The sequence below is a fragment of the Callorhinus ursinus genome, unplaced genomic scaffold (assembly GCF_003265705.2).
Source record: "Callorhinus ursinus isolate GAN/ISIS: 27379988/994484 unplaced genomic scaffold, GSC_fseal_2.0 scaffold35, whole genome shotgun sequence".
Classification (NCBI taxonomy): Eukaryota; Metazoa; Chordata; class Mammalia; order Carnivora; family Otariidae; genus Callorhinus; species Callorhinus ursinus.
Genome location: NW_027397097.1, coordinates 2,048,347 through 2,068,154, shown reverse-complemented (window position 1 = coordinate 2,068,154; position 19,808 = coordinate 2,048,347). Strand labels below are relative to the sequence as shown.

General features: G+C 48.8%; 2 protein-coding genes across 8 annotated transcripts; one reads left to right on the top strand and one right to left on the bottom strand.

The window, feature by feature from the left end:
• Window positions 1–40: 40 nt before the first annotated feature.
• LAMTOR1 (late endosomal/lysosomal adaptor, MAPK and MTOR activator 1) lies at window positions 41–5,800 on the top strand. Its single transcript, XM_025894104.2, has 5 exons — window positions 41–211; window positions 3,823–3,968; window positions 4,219–4,296; window positions 4,718–4,844; window positions 5,179–5,800. Exons 1-5 carry the CDS (start codon window positions 170–172, stop codon window positions 5,269–5,271), a joined length of 486 nt encoding a protein of 161 aa, XP_025749889.1. The 5' UTR covers window positions 41–169; the 3' UTR covers window positions 5,272–5,800.
• Window positions 5,801–6,166: 366 nt separating this feature from the next.
• On the bottom strand, window positions 6,167–19,740 carry LRRC51 (leucine rich repeat containing 51). 7 transcript variants are annotated; one of them, XM_025894097.2, is made up of 7 exons: window positions 19,479–19,594; window positions 13,209–13,291; window positions 12,434–12,571; window positions 8,126–8,331; window positions 7,034–7,182; window positions 6,590–6,769; window positions 6,167–6,348 (listed from the first exon to the last, which is right to left on the bottom strand). In XM_025894097.2, the coding sequence occupies exons 3-6, from the start codon at window positions 12,513–12,515 to the stop codon at window positions 6,628–6,630; spliced, it is 579 nt and encodes a 192-aa protein (XP_025749882.1). In that variant the 5' UTR covers window positions 12,516–12,571; window positions 13,209–13,291; window positions 19,479–19,594; the 3' UTR covers window positions 6,167–6,348; window positions 6,590–6,627. The 7 variants fall into 7 exon arrangements, with proteins under 7 accessions (XP_025749882.1, XP_073735757.1, XP_073735756.1 ...); XM_073879656.1 differs by lacking the exon at window positions 19,479–19,594 and adding an exon at window positions 19,599–19,740 and having other exon boundaries at window positions 6,167–6,769; XM_073879655.1 differs by having other exon boundaries at window positions 6,167–6,769.
• Between the last annotated feature and the right edge of the window lie 68 nt (window positions 19,741–19,808).

The window sequence follows — 19,808 nt, the reverse complement described above, 5'->3', positions numbered from 1 at the left end:
CGGGGCCGGAAGTCGGGTTTGCGGCGGCCGCTGCGCGGCTCTGGGAAGGAATAGGCGGGGAGGCGGGTGGCTGCTTGCTGGATGCGGCCACGGGTCATGTGACCGGAAGGGCTCCCGACGGACGCCGTCCCTCCTCGGCGCGGCCTGAGTGCCCGGCCCGACCCCGGCCATGGGGTGCTGCTACAGCAGCGAGAACGAGGACTCGGACCAGGTGCGGCCGCGGCGGGCGAGGCTCGGGAATGAGGGTTGAGAGGCTGGGGCGTGGGGCCCAGAAGAAAACCTGCAGAAGAGCAGGAGCGGGAGTGCGGGGCTCGTATAGTACGGAGGCCGGGAGGGGACAGATTACAGAGGGGACGCCCGGCCAGGCTCCTGTCCCTGTTAAAAGCCCCAGTTTTCTCTACAGTCTCCGCATTGGGGTGTAGGGGCAGCCGCTTGTCCCGCTTGCTCCCACCCCTTTCATCTTATCCCACCCTTAAACCTTTATAGCTTTCAGGGTCCTCAGCCTAGGTCTCTGGGAAACTGTCTTCCCAGCTTCCTGTGCTTTTTCTGTGCTTGTATGAGCGGGCTTTGTGAATCCATTCTAGAGACGGGTAAGCTGAGGCTCAGAGTTCGTTTGTCCTGACATGAATCAGGAGTTTGTGTATGCTCTCAGTCCCTGGGGTTGGAGAAGGAAGGTCACTGCTGGTTTGGGGTCAGAGAAGGCCTCTGGAAGTAGGTGGCATTTGAGTTGACCAGTGAAGAATTTAATAGAGACAGTGAGGACATCGAGACATGTGGGAAGTTGTTTGGGAAGCTACAAAGTGGGTTTCTGCCCTGGCTGGATTGGATTAGAGAGACGAGATGGGGAGCTCCGTTTGGCCTGCCTCAGTGCAGTTTTTGCTTGGGGCCTGAAGGTTCCTTCAGCTAGAGAGGGTGCCTGTCCTGGGAATTTGACTGTAGATCTGATCCCTTTGCACAGGGGATTAGGCTGAGAAACCTGTGCGGTTTTAAATTCTCCCTCTTCCTCTTGGCCCATTCTCACTTCTCCCCACACCTTAAAGCCTGCCCTACCTGCTTGATCTTTTAAGAGTGGGGAGACCTTCCTGAGGATGAAGTCTCAAGCTCTTGGCCACTCACCTTTTTTATTGTCTGTAAGCCTGGATTCTACATTTCAACACATTCTAGAAACGGACATGATAGAAAGACTTCAGCGAGTAGCTCAGAGTCTGGTGGGGAAGATGGTAACAGAAATGGATTTTGTTACTGGTATTCGGGAAGTAGGTCTTTCCCCAGTGACTCACATGAACCTATTTTAGGTTAAGGACTTAAGGTTAGGAAAATGTCATTTGTATGAGAGGCATGAGTGGCTCCTGGGCCTCATTAATTTCCCACTCAGTGAACACATACTTTTATTTCCTATGCCTTATGTTAGGCATGCCTCATGCCCACTACCCCTCACTTCATCCCAGCCTCGTAGAGCACACAGTATGCCTGCCTACTGGGAAAACTGTGGCATAGTGGGAGATTGTCCCCTAAAGAGTAATACAGACTCTTGCAGGGAATGAATCAAGAAGGGTTAGTGTCTTCTAAGAAAGGATACCAGCTTCTAGTTGGGAGAACTGGGCTTGCTGCTTTCCTGAATTTCACCTTCTTGACAGGCTCTCACTTCTGTATTTAACCCCCAGAACGGTGCTCGATCAGTGCTGGGTGATTTAAGGCTTCGTGTGGCAAAAGTCTATGCCATACCCTTCACTATCTCAGAGTCCCTCTCTCAGCTAGCTGTTGGACAGGCCGCTTTCCCATTCTCATCTCTGCTCCTTTATTTTAATAAAAAAATGTATGATGCATTTTTCAAAGGCCTTTATAGTTCTTTCATTTGGTTTTTGCCAAGCGTTTGTCATATAGGTACAGGTTATGTATTTAAAGGCAAGAAAAAGGGGCGCCTGGGTGGCTCAGTCGTTAAGCGTCTGCCTTCGGCTCAGATCATGATCCCAGGGTCCTCGGATCGAGCCCCACATCAGGCTCCCTGCTCCTCAGGAAGCCTGCTTCTCCCTCCCACTCCCCCTGCTTGTGTTCCCTCTCTCTCTGTGTCTCTCTCTGTCAAATAAATAAAATCTTAAAAAAAATAAAGGCAAGAAAAAGTTTAGAAAGACTAAGTGATTTAACCAAGGATACAGAGCTGAGTAGTGCCATAGCCATGGTGTCTTGATACCAAGCCATGTGCTTTATCCATTGGGCCAAGCTGTCTCTTTTAGCTGTGCCCATAGACTAGGTGGGTAATCATGGGCAGGCCACATATATGTGTTTGTGCTAGGGTAAACAGTGGAATCCTGACTCTTGGCTTGACACTGACTCAGGGACAGACCTTGGTGTGAAAAACCTCCTCCATGCTGCACTTGGCCTTTTGGGGGTGGGGTGATGTTATTTGTCCATTCTGATGGGGGTAGCCTGGCCTCTTCTGGGAGTGTAGGTCTCAGGAAAACAACGTTGTTCTTGAAGAACCCCTGATGGGGGGAAAACTACCCAGTCCTGCAGGAAGATCTGTCTCAAGTAGGGTTGGGGGAAAGATGACACACAGGAATCAAACTCAGGGTTCATTTTGAAGCTAGCTTTCCTTTGAGATAGTTTGATCTTTGGCAAATATTTTGTCTTTCTAGCCCTTTAATATTTAGCCTGTGTTTTAAGGAGGAAGGGTTGTGTCGAGGAGTTGGGAGGTCATAGGGTAGAATCCCACAGCTTCTGTCTCATGCTTTTGGGAACTGGGGACACTTGGGCAACCTAGGGTTGAGAAGAGTATTGTGAAAAGGGCCTGCCCTAGGGTGGGGCAGGCGGGCAGGAGGAAGTGGCCCTCTGTAAGGAGTGTTGTGGAGTTGTGGCCAGGGGAGCTGGGAGTCCGCAGTGGGAAGGTCTGTGGTAGGAACTGAAAGTGGGCTGGAGTGGAGCACTGGTGGTCTGGCACTGAGGGTTTGTGAGTCAGCATTAGGCAGGATGGGCCCCTTGTCCTTGGCTTTGTCCTGGGCACCCTCGCTCTTTACGGCTTGGATAGATACCCAGCAGGTCAGCTTATCCAATTTGTAGCTGACACAAAGCCAGCAGGGATTTGCAGCGGATGGGCTCAAGGCAGGGTCGTATCCAGAGATTGCAGTAGATTAGAACGAGGAGAAAACCACACAGAAATGTGAGGAACCAGGGAGACTTGGTCTGGCCCCAGGTTAGTTCTGGGAGTTGTAATTGTCAGTGTTGGCTAGCAGTAACAGGACTACTGAAAATTAGCAAAACCACACTACTAGAGGTGTGGTGGCATGGCAAGGGAGGGAGCAGCTCCATGTCAGGTCAGGTTTCACCAGGTGCATCAGGTTTGGTTCTGGGAGTTGTATACAAAGAGAGCATCAGAGGAGAGTGAACACTTGAGAGTAGAAGGGACCTGCCCTCAAGAAGGGGGCACACCGGGACTGTGTGACCCAGAGGCTGGGACTCCTGCCCTGACATTATACAAGGAATAGAATTGTTTGGGGGATCAGGAGTGCCATTCTTAGGCTCCTGACCTGCATCAGGTGCTAGACTGTTTTCTGAAGCTCTAGAGCTGTACTGAATACATGCTTTGTGCTTCTGTCCATCCTTTCAGGGCCTCTAGGACTGCTTGGTTCCACTTTGATTCATCCCAGACCACCAACTCAGCTGAGCTCCCAAGGGCAGGCAGGACTGAGCCTTAGCTGACATTCCACACACTTAGGCACTTAGGGTATTTTTTGGTGCTTAAAGGTCAGAGCTGGGCTGAGAGAAGAGCCCAGGAAAGGCAGCTAAAGGCTCCAGGGCTGACTTCTCCCCTATGGCCTCTCCTAGGACCGAGAGGAACGGAAGCTGCTGCTGGACCCTAGCAGCCCCCCTACCAAAGCCCTCAATGGAGCTGAGCCCAACTACCACAGCCTGCCTCCCACTCGCACAGATGAGCAGGCCCTGCTCTCCTCCATCCTTGCTAAGACAGCCAGGTGAGCACCAAAGGACCAAGCCTGGGCAGAGCTTCTCCATCGATGTTAAAGGATGGGATAGAGGGGCTGGGCCCAGGACATGGGGGATGGGACAAGGTCAGTGGCTAGAGGTGCCTCTGGGCCCAGCCCTGCTCCAGTGGGCAGGCAGGGACACTGGGGTCAGATAGCCCCGGAGTTGGCACTTGGCAGTGAATCCTGCGTGTCCCTCTTGAAGCACCTGTCATGTTCTCTCTGCCTCTTCTCCCCAAAGCAACATCATTGATGTGTCTGCCGCGGACTCCCAGGGCATGGAGCAGCATGAGTACATGGACCGGGCAAGGCAGTACAGGTGAGACCTGGCCAGCTTCGGACACACATGCACGCACACGCGCGCGCACACACACACACACACACACACACATGCACCCCACCCCGGTCGGGCTCCTTGGGCTCCTCCCTGCCCCTCCATCCCTTATCCAGCTTTGGAGCCTGAGCCCCAGTCCACGCTTCTTGTTTGGGTGCAGCCCAGGAGACTGATAACAAATCTCTCTGGTACCGCAGCAGATGTTCACGTCAGCCCTGTTTGCCCCGTGGCCCTCAAGGGTGCGGAGGCCAAGGGAGGTGGGCCTGGAGCGAGTTTGTGGTGAGCGGAGGTGCTTGTCACCCTGCTTCTCTGGCCTGAGGGAGCGAGGCATGCCTGGGCTGGGCAGGGCAGGGCAGACCAGGGCAGACCGGCCTGACCGCCCACCCCCCTCCATCCTCTTGGCCAGCACCCGCTTGGCTGTGCTGAGCAGCAGCCTGACCCACTGGAAGAAGCTGCCGCCGCTGCCATCTCTCACCAGCCAGCCCCACCAAGTGCTGGCCAGCGAGCCCATCCCCTTCTCCGACCTGCAGCAGGTGAGCCGCCCCTGCCTACCCTTCCCTCACGGCCCAGGCTGTGGCAGAGGGTTCACCCTCTCCGTCTCAGAGGCGGTAGGGAAGTGGAGTTAGGGAGCGTGGTAGCTCGTGTACCCCACTCACCCTCACCTCTCGTACTTTGTATCTTCTTTCCACCTTTATTTTCTCCCTCCCCTTTGTTCTTTGCCGTCTTTCCCATCCCTGCCTTTCTCTTTGGCGCCCTGTCCCTCACCATCCCCTCCTCTCTCGCCACCCAATCCCCCTCCCCGGCTTTCTGGATCTCCCTTCTCACTGCCTCTCTCCGTCCCTCTTGTCCCTGGCCTCTCTGTCCCAGGTCTCCAGGATAGCTGCTTATGCCTACAGTGCACTTTCTCAGATCCGAGTGGACGCAAAAGAGGAGCTGGTTGTACAGTTTGGGATCCCATGAAGAGAGGGATCCTTGGACAGCTCTTCTCTTCACCCCGTCTCCACCCTGCGTCCCCTGGCCCCCAGCCTCACTGCGGCTCACACAGTACCCCGACCTGCTACTAATCACAGAGAAGAGTGTGGAGGAGGAGAAGAGTGAGGCCGGAAGCCTCAGCAAGTGAGGACGGAGCAAGGGAGGGCAGAACCATTTGGGACTGGTGTTCATAGCCCTGGCCAGGGATGAGGTGGGGATTGAAAGGTTAGGGCCTAGTAGGTCTTCACCGTCACCGGGAAGTTGGAGGTACCACTGTGAGGGTGATCCCTAGGGGGCCTGTGGGGGCCCCCTTCCCACCCTTTCTCTTGGCCTCACTCCTGTCTCCTTCTCCCTGACTTGGTGCTCACATGCACCTCACTAGGGTTTGTGACCAGGGTCTGGACGAGCTTGAATTTGAATGAATTGAGTTTGTATTTCTAGCACCCTGGGTTTTTACATGTTTGGGGTTTTGGGGTTTTGTTTTGGTTTGTCGCCCTCGATAAAGGAAGTGTATTCATCTGTGTGCTGGTTGCAGCCCCTCTGTCCTGCCCACCACCCTAGTACTACTTCTGGTCTGTGAGCAGTGAGATGGGTGAGGGGGAGGAGCACGTCTTCCAGGGGCACTGAGAGGAATCTGGGAGATAAGGGTTCAGGGCTCCCAGGTCTTAGCTGGAACTTGGCCTGGGCTAACCTCAGATTGGATAAGATTGCTTATCCCTTCTCCGATAATGGGAATACTGTCAAAGCTGAACAAACTTGAATCCGAGGCAGCTGTCACTGTTGGGGGCCCTGCCTCAGGTTCAGTGGAATTACCAACAAGCCCAGGGTTGCGGGGGGAGGGTAAAGGCAGACCAAGGATACTTGACATGGAGCCAGCAAGCCACTGTTTTCAAGCAGAAGATTCTTTTTATCAAATGAAATCTCAAGCAGAACACCAGCATGTAAAACAGTGGAACCACTCTGATCTGATTGAAGTGGGGGGTTCAGAGATCACAGCCTATAAAATCTCTGAGGCATTTCCACAGAAACTTGGCGCTCTGTGAAGCAGCTCTGACCCCAGGATATCTGAATTGAAGAGTAAAAGAAAGGGGCCCAGAGAGATTAGGTAAGTTTCTCAAGGCCACACAGTGAACCAGGTCCCCTGCGTCCCAGGCCAACAGGCCTTTCCCTCCACTGCCTCCCTCTTATCAGCGAAGTAAGACTGGAGCTACTGACAGTTGCCTGAGTTGGAGGACATTTTTACAGGGCACAGATGACTTCACATCTGCTCAACTGCTCAAATCGTTTATTGTCAAACCAAACTGACCATCCTTGGCCTTTAGGACTGCTGGGGCCCTGGGAACCTCAGAGTGCATTCTGCTTGATCCGGACCTTCTTGGGCTTGATGTTCATGCGTTTCCACACTTCAGCTGAGGCATGGTCTGCCTTGGTGACCCCACTGAAGTCGAATGTGGTGATACGGGGCAGGGTGCACAGCACATATTGCCTGTGGGGAAGACTTGGGCTGGGGGCCAGCCCCCCACCAGAACCTCCTTCCCCCTCCACCAGTTGGTGCTCTCTCCCCTAACTGCAAGAATGGAGGGACTGAAGTATAATTTGGGGGAGACAGAGTTTCCCCTGATGGATAGTAAGACAGGAAAGATCTCCACTCCCTTCTCTGTCCCAGCATGGCAGAACAATGGTATTGGATTTCTTCTCTCTCCACCTCCTTTCCCTCAGGGGAGCCCAGCTTCAGGGCCGGGGCACTTACCTATACCCCTTCTCTTCCTCTATGGGGTTCCCGTGGAGTGTGAGGCTCCGGAGCCGCGGGAGGACAGCCAGTTTGTTCACCTCTCCCAGGCGCTGGATGCTGTTGCCATGGAGGTAGAGTACACTGAGGTTGAAAAAAGTTGTCAGGACCTGTTGGGGAAGGAAACCAAAAGCCAGGATGGACAGGGCCCTGGATCTGTGCTCAGGACTGACTTGGGGGCAAAGAAGGAAAAGTTTGGGAAACAACTTGCTTTCCAGTCTATGCCACCCCCCTGCAGCCATTCTGGATAACTCCGACCTACTTTTCATTTAACTCTGAAGGAGTACAGGGGTATCACATGGCCATAGAGCTGTGATCTGAGGGGCGGGAGGTATGGGCCTGGGGCCTAGCACAGCCACTGACTTGCCGGGGGCCTGGGCTCTCCTGCTTCCCCCTGAGCCTCAGTTGCCTCTACACTGAAGACCTTTTTAGCTTTGGTGATCTAAGAATCTTTCACAACAAGGGACGGGTAGAGAGCATCACGCTAGGTACAGAAGAGAAGCTTTCAAAATAGTTAAATTGAGATCACTACTACCTGGGGAATAGTTTCCAACTCATGCTGTAGCTGCTTTTCCTCTCTGATAGGGATCCTGGACAAGAAAGGGTCAGTTGTGTTTTATAAAACTTGAGTCTGAGTTCATGGAAAATAAGTGCTGTACTTTACCTACCTCTTCCACAGAAGAACTCAGCACAAGGCACAGTGGGTGCCCGATAACAAAAACTATTATGTTCCTGCAGCCTGCTACGTGCTAGTTGGCTTTCCTAATTCTCATTTAATCCTCATAAAACCTTTATGTTTTGTGGGGGCACATGCTCCCCATTTTTTCAGATAGGAGGGCTGAGATTTTGAAAGGTTGGGTATCTTGCCAAAATCCCAAAATAAGAGACAAATCTAGGATTTGAACCTACATCTTTCTGGGCCCACAGCTGTGTACTGTGCACAGCGCTGTGCTGCGGCACCACTTCCTGGATGTGTGGGAGGTAGAGCGGCTGGGGGCTGGACGAGGTGGTATCAGGCCCACCCTGACTGGACACTCGGGGCTGGGTACTCACAGGGTCAATGGAAGTCAGGTCGTTGAAGGACAGGTCGATCCAGGCCAGGTTCTCTGGATGCTCCAGAAGCAATGAAACCACATGGCTGAAGTCTCTCAGGTCATTGAGGACATTGTTGTTCAGCCACAGGGACTGGGTCAGTGACTTCCCTGACTTTGAGTGCCTTATTGGTCGTAGCCCTGTCCGTGGCTCCTCGCTCGTCAGGTCTGTGGGGACAGAGTGAGACGTGGGCTATCATCTTTGCTTTTCTGTTTTAGGGCTGAGAAGGGACAGAGCTGGGAGGATTTACAGCCTAAGCTATAGCTGGAGGGACTGCCAGGACCATAGCCTCATGCTTGAGTCTAGCATGACTCTACCTGCTGTCAGTACAGGACCCCGTCCCACAGGCCTCAGGAATCCAAGTAAACTTGGACTAAGAGTCAAAGACTTCCCATCCCAAATTCTTGGTTTGGGTCACATGGTCTTCTCATGTCTGTCATATCATTGGGTCTGGGGACGGGGGAGAGGCAGAATCACTCACTTTATGGAAACTAAGAACTAGAATTGTCAGGCTTGAACGAAGATGATTATAGCACAAAGTCTAGAATTATCCACTGGTAGAGCCTATAGCATTCACTTCAGTACAACACCCTCCGACGTCCTCTCTCTTGCATTACTGCTGAGCAACTGTGTATGTGCCAGATACTGGATGTATAGTGGTAAACAGAATGGCAGATGGTCTGTGCCAAGCTCTGGATGAGTAACAAGGCAGGGATGAAGCAGATGTTTGTGCCTTGGAGGAGCTCATATAGGCAGGATGAAAACAAGCTGGCAGTGACAGCAATGGAATCATGAAGAAGGACTCCTGGCTCAGTCTGGGCACTCAGGGAAGTCGAAACCTGAGCTGGAGCTCAGTGGATAAGGAGACCTTAACCAAGCAAAGGGTGGAAAGGGCAAGAGTGGCACCATACAAGTAGAGGCATAGAGGTGTGAAATGGTGTGTATGCATGCACTGCTCAAGGTGGGGGCAAGGAGGAAGAAGCCAAGGAGCCTTGAATGCCAGGCAGAGTATTTTGGACTTTATTCTGTAGATGATGGGAAGCCACTGGAGGGTTTAGACGAAGGAGATGATCCAAATCTTTCACACTGCAGAAAGATCATTCTGAAGCTCTGGCGTGCAGATGGATTAAAGGAAGTGGGTGCGACTGGAAGATCAGTGTGGCTCTTTGAGTCGTCCAAGCAAGAGATGAGAGGGAGAGAAAATCAGCATGACTTCAAGTTGACTGGATGTAAGCGTAAAAGAATAATCTAGGGTGGTGCCCAGTTTCTTGTCTAAGGGACTGATAAGGAATTAGAAAAAGACAAACCAGGGTTGGAAAGGTGAGTGCAGGCTTAGCCTTGGTGTGTGTCTGAGGTTCCCATAACACAAAAAGGTGGAGAAGCCAAGCAGGCAGTTGGATACAAAGGTCTGAAGCTCAGGAGACGGATAAGAATCATTAGCATAGAAGGTGTACAAGTTAGAGAAGTAGAGGAGATTCTACACGGAGAGTGAGGGTAGAAGGGAGGTACAAGGAGGAAGGGGAGTCTATTAAAAATGAGTATTGAGGGAAGGATGGAGGGAGAACCACAAGAAGATAATTTTACAGATGCTCAGGGAGTGCCGAGTTTATAGGAGTGAATTTCAGGGCGATAGAACTGAAAAGTAATTTTGGCAACTCCAGCCCCTGGTGACCTTGGTGAAGGCTGTTTCAATGAAATGAGAAGGACCTGGGAACAGAAGCTAGACCGGACTCAGTTCAAGAGTGAAGGGAGGGTTAAGGAAATCTAAGCAGGTAGTGTAAACAACACCCTCAGAAAGTTTGGCCAAGGAGGAGAGAGGACAGGGAAAACAGAGTGTTCCAAACCATCTGTGTAGACCCCCACACACTTTTTGACAAATGAGGTAGAGAGGATGGGCCCTGCCCAGACTCATAGTGGCAGAGCCAGAACCAGATAACCCCCTATGGCTGAGGGGACTATATTTTTCCTCTTGCCTCTAAGCCTCTCATTACTTGTCTAAAGCTGTCTCCGGGGAAGAAAGTATTTAGGATTTGCTGAAGCTGGCCAGCTGTCTTCACTCCCCTCAGCTCTTATTGGACACACTTCCTCTCTTCCACCTACCCCCAGTTAACTTCCTCTCCTCTCGGCTGCAGGTCAGGCAGCATCCACCAGGTGGCTCTCCGCCTTAGTGCTGGAGTGAGCAGGATCCCCGGTCGGGGCCGAGCTGGGGGAGAGGTGGCAGAAGGGCACTGAAGCAGAGTACTCCAGCTCCTGAATAAACTAATCCTGCCCCCCACCTCAGCGTATCCTGAGAACCCCCAATGAAATGACACAGTGAATAAAAGTTAGGGTTAAAATAAACCCACATATAGATTAGCATCCAGCCTGATGAGGCAGCAGCTTGGAGACTGCCACTAAGCACGGGCGGATCTCCAGCTCAGAAGCAGCCACTGGTGGAACTGTGTTGCCTAAAACTTGAGGCTCCCATCCGGGCTGCCGGTATCAAGAGTGGAATGGTGTATCCCATTGCTACAGGTTTCTGTTCCCTTTAGATTCCACCAGGGTACTGCATTAAGGATCTGTTGACACTGCCTTGTTCAGAGTAGGCCAAGGCAGGTCTGGAATATGGACCACAGATATCAGTGCCCAAAGAACTGGGGAGTGTTTAGCCCCAGGAAGACCTGGGAAAATGTGATCCCGTCTTCATATCTCTGAAGGGTTGCCACACAACTTTTTCTTTTTCACATGAACTTTTCCATGTTCCCTAGAGGGTGGGAGTTAGTTTGATAACTTCGTCATGTCATCCCTCACCCCATAATGGAAGGGGTTGGTAAGTGTGTCTTGCAGTAGACTCCCTTAACACTGTAGGTTCATGAGCAGAAGTTAGAGGACTATGGGTTGGATATAGTCTAAAGTCCTTGCCATTTCAGAATCTATAATCCATCTATTGGTTTACTTTAGCAAATAGTCTATCCAGTACCCCCAGACTCTGGGGAACTTGAGGGGACTGGCATTTTGGGGCTTGGATGTGCTTCTGTTCCCCTCCTTACAAGACACAGCAAGGAGCACAATGCCTGGCATGTATGTATACACATCTGCTCACTAAATAGTAGGTGCTCAGTAAATATTTAACCATTGAATGAAGGAGAGGGCATCTGTACAGACCATGGTTTGTGCTGTGGAGTCATCTGTGGTTGTAGTAGATTGTTTCTCCCCTCATTTTGAAGGTTCCAGAGAGTGCAAAGCTCTGTTTCCCCGCTCAGAGTTGGGAATTTCCAGGGTAGGCAGGAGCCATACCTCCCTCATCTGTCACCCCAGTTATCTTGTACAGAATCATTACAGCTAAAACCCTTGTGAAACACAGACTACATCAATCAGAAGTGATGCTGTGCACAGTCAATAAAGATCACAGTAGGTGGGTGTATGCTCCTGAGAGAATATGAGTGAGCCACTGTGGCTGGCGCAAACCCAGTAGTATCCCCAACTCAAGCCAGGCCTAGTACCCCCTGGATAACTATTTGCCTTCTTCCTGATCTTAAAAGTAGCCACCAGTTGCCTATGAGAGAAAACCAAAGCCAGTTATTGGGTCTAGGATATATGGGTACAAGCATGTGTTCTGTGAGAGCAGATGTACAGTGTTTTATGAGAAGCCAGATAGCAAAAGCCAGGGACAGAACTTCCTTGGAAAGAAGCATATTACCCTGAGAATATGATACTGCTAAGAGCCTTCCTCTGTCTGTTCCCGAAGAGTATGAGCCACCTATTTACAAAGACACTGAATAATAAAATGGGAATGAGCATGGGTAGTGCTGGAACCTGCAATAATTATGGGTGATAATGGAATAAACTTGGATAGGGCTGGAATGAGTATAAGATATTTATCAATAAATATTTAAACTGGAAACATGCCCTGAATAATGAGACCCTGCATGTTTTACCAGTGATCAGAATAGGCTTGTGTCCTCAGAGGAGTTAGGGTTCCGCCTGTTTTCATTCATGTCTTCCTCTTCAGGTAAAAACAGGAGAATAAAACCATTGGCTGATAAACTGGTTTCTCAGTTTCCTTCCACCTGACTTTACTGTTGTAGCCTGGATTCTTTTGAAGATGATCAATTACCCCTTACACCCCTGCCACCTACTTACCCCCTACTCCTCTCAAAAACAACAAAAAAATCTGCAAGCAAACAGGAAGACTCTCTTCAGGCTCTTAAGTAGAAGACTGCTCTCTCCCTGGGAACCATACCCAGGCTGTTGCCATGGTGAGTGGAGTGCTGTGCTCTGTGGGCTGACCTTGGATCACGTGGATGCTTCGGAAGGAGTAGTCAAGAGGGGGCTCTTGCACCGAAGTGTTCATATAGTCCGGTTTGCTCATAGCTCAGGCCATCATTTGTCAGGTGTAAGCATTGGCCCTGGGAGTCCGGGTTCAGCCTGGGGGCGATACAGAAGGACTGGTGTTCCAGGTACAAGGGGTTTAGGCTTCCAGGTATCCCCAGAGCCCTGCACCCTTGCTTTCTACCCTCCACCACTCCAGGCTTGCCTGGTCGCATTTCTGTTTTAAGACAGTAATCACCATTCCTTGCATTTGTAGGGCACTTCCTACTTCTCAGAGCACCTTTACATCCCTTAGAGCTCATTGATAATTGTAACACCCATTTCGACTTTCCACATAAAGAAACTGAGACCCCAGGGTAAAAGCACTTGCCTGGAGTTAAGCCAATGAGTCAGTGTGGACTGCGATCCTAGACTCCCGAATCCTACTCTGAGGCCTTCTGTGCTACTCCACAGTAGTTACCATGGAGGCTATCTTGGTACCTACACTCCAGTGACATCAACTGGGCTATTCTATTGCTTAACAAACCCCTGAGGGCCTTCATTGGATCTGGTGTCTGACAGCCCTTTGCCAGTCTGACCCAGCTGGGGATTTGCCTCCTTCTCTGCTCACCTTGTCTGTCAGCCCCATTTCCTTTCCATCCAAAGACCCTACTTTCAGCCACATCCTCAATGTACTCCTACATACATAAGCACATACACATGAAACCAGAATCTACCTCACTCACTCACTCACCTGTCACCAGTGCCTGAAACTCCACCATTAGGGATTCATTCCTTTGGGTTCAGGGATTGTTCCCTGTCAAAATGGAAATACCCCTGAGAGGGGTAAACACAAGTTATCAGTCATTTACAATGTGGTGTGAATTGTCTTATCAGATCCTTTCCAATTTGTTAGCTCAAGTAAAGCAGAGATATTTTCAAGAGACTGGGGAAAGCCATGAGAATACTACTCACCTGGGAAGAAGAAAGCTGAAAACACACTTTACCAAGGGGTTTTGTATGTGACAGATACAAACAAAAGACACATAGACTGACAAGGACATGTCCCAGTCAACCTCCCCTTCACTTATCCACTGCTGTCACCTCTTTTGCTCACTACACCTGCTTTCCAAAAGGATTTGAGGTAGTTTATAACACACTCATAAAACAGGATGATTTGGGCGCCTGGGTGGCTCAGTTGGTTAAGCGACTGCCTTAGGCTCAGGTCATGATCCTGGAGTCCCAGGATCGAGTCCCACATCGGGCTCCCTGCTCAGCGGGGGGTCTGCTTCTCCCTCCGACCCTCCCCCCTCTCGTGCTCTCGCTCTCATTCTCTCTCTCTCAAATAAATAAATGAAATCTTAAAAAAAAAACCAGGATGATTTATAGAATGGAGTTGTCCAACTGAAATATAATGAACACTATAAATGCAAGCCACATAAGTAATTTTTTCACATATGTAATTTAAAATTTTCTGGTAGCCATAAAAAGGAAAAGTCAAAAGAAACAGGTAAAGCTTAATATATTTTATTTAACCCAATATATCCAAAATAACATTCAACATATAATTGCTATTGATAATTGAGATATTTTATACATCCCAATTTGGACAAGCTACCTGTCAAGTGCTCAACAGCTACAAGTGTCTAGTGGCTACCAGACTGATGTAGGAAATGGAAACATGGAAGAGAAAGATCAGAAGGCAGATTAAAGGAAGAGAAAGAGATGTACAATGGAATTAGGAACTGGCCTATGTTATCTCTGAAATTCCTTGCAGCCAAAGTAAAAAGGGAAAACTTAGGATATGCAGTTCTAGATTATATGCAGAAAATGAAATCCACACATTTTCTTAAAATGAATTTCTCTTAAAAACCAGGGACCTTGGGGCACTTGAGTGGCTCAGTCGTTGAGCATCTGCCTTCGGCTCAGGTCATGATCCCAGGGTCCTGGGATTGAGCTCCGCGTTGGGATCCCTGCTCTGCGGGAGGCCTGCATCTCCCTCTCCCACTCCCCCTGCTTGTGTTCCCTCTCTAGCTGTTATCTCTCTCTCTCTGTCAAATAAATAAATAAATCTTGAAAAAAACAAAAACAAAAAACCAGGGACCTGACAGGATATAATTCAGCTTAAGCTTAATACAGTTTGAGTAAATTCCTTTTTTGGTGTTTTAACACGTAGAGGAATGGAAAGTGAATGTCTTCCTCTCAAAAAGCAGCAGTCTCAACTGAGCTTTGTGGAAGTGCCACCTTGAGTCATTTCACAGTTGAATTCTCTATCAAATCAAGACTGGCCGGGTGGGCACCGACTGTTGATTAGGGAGACCTGCATCTTTTAGGTATCAAATATACAGACAGACAACAAAGAACACAGGCTTTTCTGGAACTAGAGGAACCTAGCTTGTGTTCTCACCTAGACAGAGAAGCCCATTCCACTAGAGCACCTACAACAAGTTTGATGTCTTTGAGTGAGATTGGATACTTTTCTCAAAGTCCTGTGTTGGGATCCCAGAGTTCTGCACTGGACATGGATTTTAGCCTAAAATATTTAAGGGCAGAATTTTACCATTAGTTTCCTTGACCATCAGAGAACCTAACTCAGTGCAGTTCCTAAGAACTTCTGACTTTGTGTCATACACAAATGCATCATCCTTATGCATTTTTCCGGATGAGTTACTATTAAAAATGGAGCCCCCAGTAGTTAGATAAGTTTGCCAATTGGAAACAGTTGTTATTCTTCTCCATTTAAATAGTAGCCCAGACTGTGAGCTAGCACTGTCTTATTCATCATCTGACACAGAACCTGGCTTACAACAGGCACTCAAGAAATGTTTGTGGGAGGCATGAATGAGAAACTGCCAAATTCAAGGCTTTCTGTTTTGCTAGTGTTGATGGTAAGCTGCTCTTTCTAACAATTGGCTCCCAGGTTCAGCTATTTCAGTCTACACCTCATTCACAGTAAGAAACTCAATTCAAATCTGCAAACATTTATGGAGTGCCTGCTGCCCTGTGCCTGACCAGAAGGAATGAAGCCTAGATAACAAATAATAGAGCAACCCTGTCTGTCATGAGCACAGAAAAGCCTGCTAGGTTTCCACTGATTGTGGCAAACCAGCCTGCATCCAGTTCTAAGAAACAGCTGCCTACTTAGTGAATATTCTCAGGTTTTATTTTATTTGTTTTAAGATTTTATTTATTTATTTGACAGAGAGAGACATAGCAAGATCAGGAACACAAGCAGGGGGAGTGGGAGAGGGAGAAGCAGGCTTCCCGTGGAGCAGGGAGCCCGACGAGGGGCTCAATCCCAGGACCCTGGGATCACGACCTGAGCTGAAGGCAGACACTTAACGACTGAGCCACCCAGGCACCCCTATTCTCATGTTTTAATACTCAGGCCTAGTGTACTCTCTTTGATGAAGCCTGTCTTTCCAGATAAAATTGGTCAATGTGTTCTGTGGTAGATTGATTCCCTTGATTATTCCTATTCCTGGTCTCCCTCGTATCTATCTCTTTTGCCCTATAACTCTGTAGTTCTCCACTCCGATGCTGGGCTCAGCCATGTGACTTGCTTTGGCCAATGGGATACTGGTAAACATGAAGCAAACAGAAAACTTAGAGGGCTTGCCCTCTTGCTTTTTGCCTATGCCAAGAGAAAATCGCTACCCTACAGGAGGGATGGGAGAAACATGTGCAGGTGAGATAGGTGCAGAGAGCTAGTGTTCCCAGCTGAGGCCATCCTAGACTGGCCAATAGCCAGCCTACACCAAGTCAGGTTCAGGATAGTCACAGATGCCTGCAGACATATGAATGAGCCCAGGCAAGACCAGAAGAAACACATGGCTGACTTAGAGACTTGGAAGCAATAATAAATACTTATTATTTTAAGTCACTATGGTTTTGGATGGTTTGTTATACAGCAATAGCTAACTGATACATGCCCCTACTGTACTTTGAACAAAATTTTATCACAGACTGTTTCCTCATCTGTAAAATGGAGACAAACCTATCTTGAGAACTATTGTATGTCCTGCAGCAGGTGCTAATATTAATACACTGAAGCAGCTGTATTCTCTGTACTCATTTTTTTTAAAGATTTATTTATTTGAGAGAGAGGGGGCATGCACACATGAGTGGGGGGGTAGAGGGAGAGAATATCAAGCAAACTCCCCACTGAGTGGGGAGCCTGATGTGGGGTTCAGTCCCATGACCCCGAGATCATGACCTGAGCTGAAATCAACAGTCGGACATTTAACCCACTGAACCACTCAGGCAACCCCCCACTTTTTTTAAAGTAGGATCTATGCCCAGTGGGGGTCTTGAACTCATGATCCTGAGATCGAGAGTCGCACACTTTACTGACTGAGCCAGCCAGGAACTCCTGTACTCGATTCTTTATAAACTTTCTATTCCTTCCCTGTAAACTCAAGGCCAGGGACAGAAGTCAGACTTTTTTTTTTTTAGATTTTATTTATTTATTTGACAGAGAGACACAGCGAGAGAGGGAACATAAGCAGGGGGAGTGGGAGAAGGAGAAGCAGGCCTCCCGCGGAGCAGGGAGCCCGACGCAGGGCTCGATCCCAGGACCCTGGGATCATGACCTGAGCCGAAGGCAGATGCTTAACGACTGAGCCACCCAGGCGCCCCCAGAAGTCAGACTTCTTTCTCTCTTCCCACCATTACTCTGTACTGAGCCTGACAAAGACTGGGTCTTCACTAAAGGCTTGATGAACAAATGGATAATGGACAAGTGAAAGAAGAAATGAATAGTGTCTTCAGGTGTCACATGGTATACCTGGCTGCTGGGTAGAACTGACAAAACCCTGAGGTTGCTTTGCTCACTTCAGTGGCTGCGTTTCTGGAGCCAGTCTTTCCCAGCTGCTGTTCTGCCTCATGACCAGTCAGATCCCAGTGCCTTCCTCATCTGTCCAGGCTGACTTGACAAATGACAGGTTTAGAGGCATACTTCTCTTGTTTTGGAATTTTTCCTTTCCAAATTGGAAATACCTTTTATTTTATTTTAGTTTTTAATTTTAAAAGTTAACATGATAGCTGAATAAAGTCTAACAACATAGAGAAGTACATCAAGTAGAAACTAAAAGTCTGGGGCACCTGGGTGGCTCAGTTGTTAAGCGTCTGCTTTCGGTTCAGGTCATGATCCCAGAATCCTGGGTTCAAGCCCCGCATCGGGCTCCCTGCTTGGCGGGGAGCCTGCTTCTCCCTCTCCCACTCCCCCTGCTTGTGTTCCCTCTTTCGCTGTGTCTCTCTCTGTCAAATAAATAAATAAAATCTTAAAAAAAAAAGAAACTAAAAGTCTGAGTCTCCATCTCACCAAGAACAATCATGATTAACGTTTGGGAATATAACCTCTTAGAAGGAACATATACAAAATTGTGTATATTATATATACACAATTGTGTATATAGTAAAACACATCCTATTTGTAAATGTATTTTTTAAATTCTACTTTATAACTGGGATAACTGACATAACATTGTGTAAATTTAGATGTACAACATATTGATGGGAGACATTTATACTGAAATATGGTTGCCATTGTAGTGTTAGCTAACAATGTATTTTTTCTTTTTATATTGTAGATTCATCCTTTTCTAAAAATATTTTTAAAATTTATTTATTTGACCGAGAGAGAGCGAGTCCATGTGCATGAGTGGAGGGGGGGTGGAGGGAGAGGGAGAAGCAGACTCCCCACTGAGCAAGGAGCCAGATGCAGGGCTTGATTCTAGGACCGTGAGATCATGACCTGAGCCGAAGGCAGATGCTTAAATGACTGAGACACCCAGGTGCCCCTAGACTCACCCTTTTTAATAACTGCAGAGTACTGAATAGAATTTGTGTGTATCCTATTAATTTAGTTAATTTAACTTTAACCAATCCAAGTTGATGAAAATTTGTTTTCAGTTTTTGGAAATTACTAACAATTGGGATTTGTTTTGTTGTTAGCCTATTTCTTCCCTCTCTCGGGTAAGTAGCAATATGATGGCATAGAAAGTTTTGAGGAATAATCAGATGAGATCTGATAGACTGAATGGCCTGGCCTAGAGAGGGTTTCTGTTTATGGACTACAGGTGGAAGAAAAATCAAAGAATGTTAAGAAAAGTTGGCCACATAATCTAGTGTATTCTGGGAGGTTATATTCCCAGGTGCCACAGGGAAGCCCAAGATTCAGCCTAGCGGATGTCCAAGTTTACTCCTTGGAACACATCCTTAAGCTAGACAGGCTGTAAACTCAAGTTAGTGACTTGGCTCGAAGTTGACAAATGGGTATGGTCCTAAGCTGTCACTGACTTGGTGTGTTGCCTTGAGCAAGTCACTGCTCCTTTTTGGGTTTCAGTTTTCCAATCTGTAAAATGGGGATAAATATCCTCGACTCACAAAACTCAAAAGAGAGAGTGAATGTGAAAGTGCTCGGTAAGTTGCCAAATGTAATCTGTCATGAAAACTGTAAAAGAAATCAAAGTCTAACCACAGAGCTAGGAGAAGCCGACCATAGGGGAGGTGTAGCGAGAAGAGGTAATTTAGGGACAGCACCCCTAATGAGTGTGTGACGCTGCTGATTCTGAGAACGGGGCTGTACCCTGGGACCTTCCTGCATGTCAGGGAAGAGACAAGTCAAGCCCCATACATCTCCAGTATTAGGGCCGGTGATTTACTCTAATTCTACTCCCTTGTCTTGAAGAGGTCTCACTTCATCATCAGAGGAAAAACCAACCCATTTTCTGAGTGTGTTTCAGATCTCCCACTGTCAGGGATTTGAGCCATCCGTATTAGGGGGTCCCAGGTTTGTGATAGGGGATGTTCTTAAGCACCCCCCAAATCCGTGCGGCTATGTATCTCGTCGCCCTTCCCTCCCCTACCCCGGTCTGTTCCGAATGGATGTTATGTCTTGTTCATTGTGCAATGGGTGTGTGCGGGAGGGTTTCTCAGGTCCCCGAAAAGGAAATTCCTTAATCTCTCCATAGAGAGCGAATGGTCCCCTAGAACGAATTTCCTGTTTTCCCGCCCGACTCACCCGCAGTTGCTTTCCCTCCAGCCTCGGCGTCGCACTACCTCAGGCTTACTCAGCGCAACTCCATGGTAACTACCTTCACCACCGCATCCCGCAAGCCGTAAGTGCTACCGCGATGCCTACCGGGAGTTGTAGTTCGCCAGGGGCGGGGCTCCAAAGCCGCGGGATGTGCTGGGATTTGTAGTTTTCTTTGCTCTCAAGTCCAGGCCGGATTCCGGAAATAGTGACACCCCTTCTCTCTTCCCAGTGGTCCTCACACTTCCTTTTCCCGGGTCCTCAAGCGTGCCCTTGCGTGAGACTCCAGACGACCGGGGCCAATCAGAGGGTGGCGCG

Coding starts and splice junctions, on each gene's coding strand:
- LAMTOR1 (XM_025894104.2), top strand. CDS start 170: ATGGGGTGCTGCTACAGCAGCGAGAACGAGGACTCGGACCAG. Junction 3,969..4,218: donor ATCCTTGCTAAGACAGCCAG/GTGAGCACCAAA, acceptor TTCTCCCCAAAG/CAACATCATTGATGTGTCTG. Junction 4,845..5,178: donor CCTTCTCCGACCTGCAGCAG/GTGAGCCGCCCC, acceptor TCTCTGTCCCAG/GTCTCCAGGATAGCTGCTTA.
- LRRC51 (XM_073879656.1), bottom strand. CDS start 12,515: ATGAGCAAACCGGACTATATGAACACTTCGGTGCAAGAGCCCCCTCTT. Junction 8,332..12,433: donor AAGCATCCACGTGATCCAAG/GTCAGCCCACAG, acceptor CTGTCCCCACAG/ACCTGACGAGCGAGGAGCCA. Junction 7,183..8,125: donor ACCTGACTTCCATTGACCCT/GTGAGTACCCAG, acceptor CTTCCCCAACAG/GTCCTGACAACTTTTTTCAA.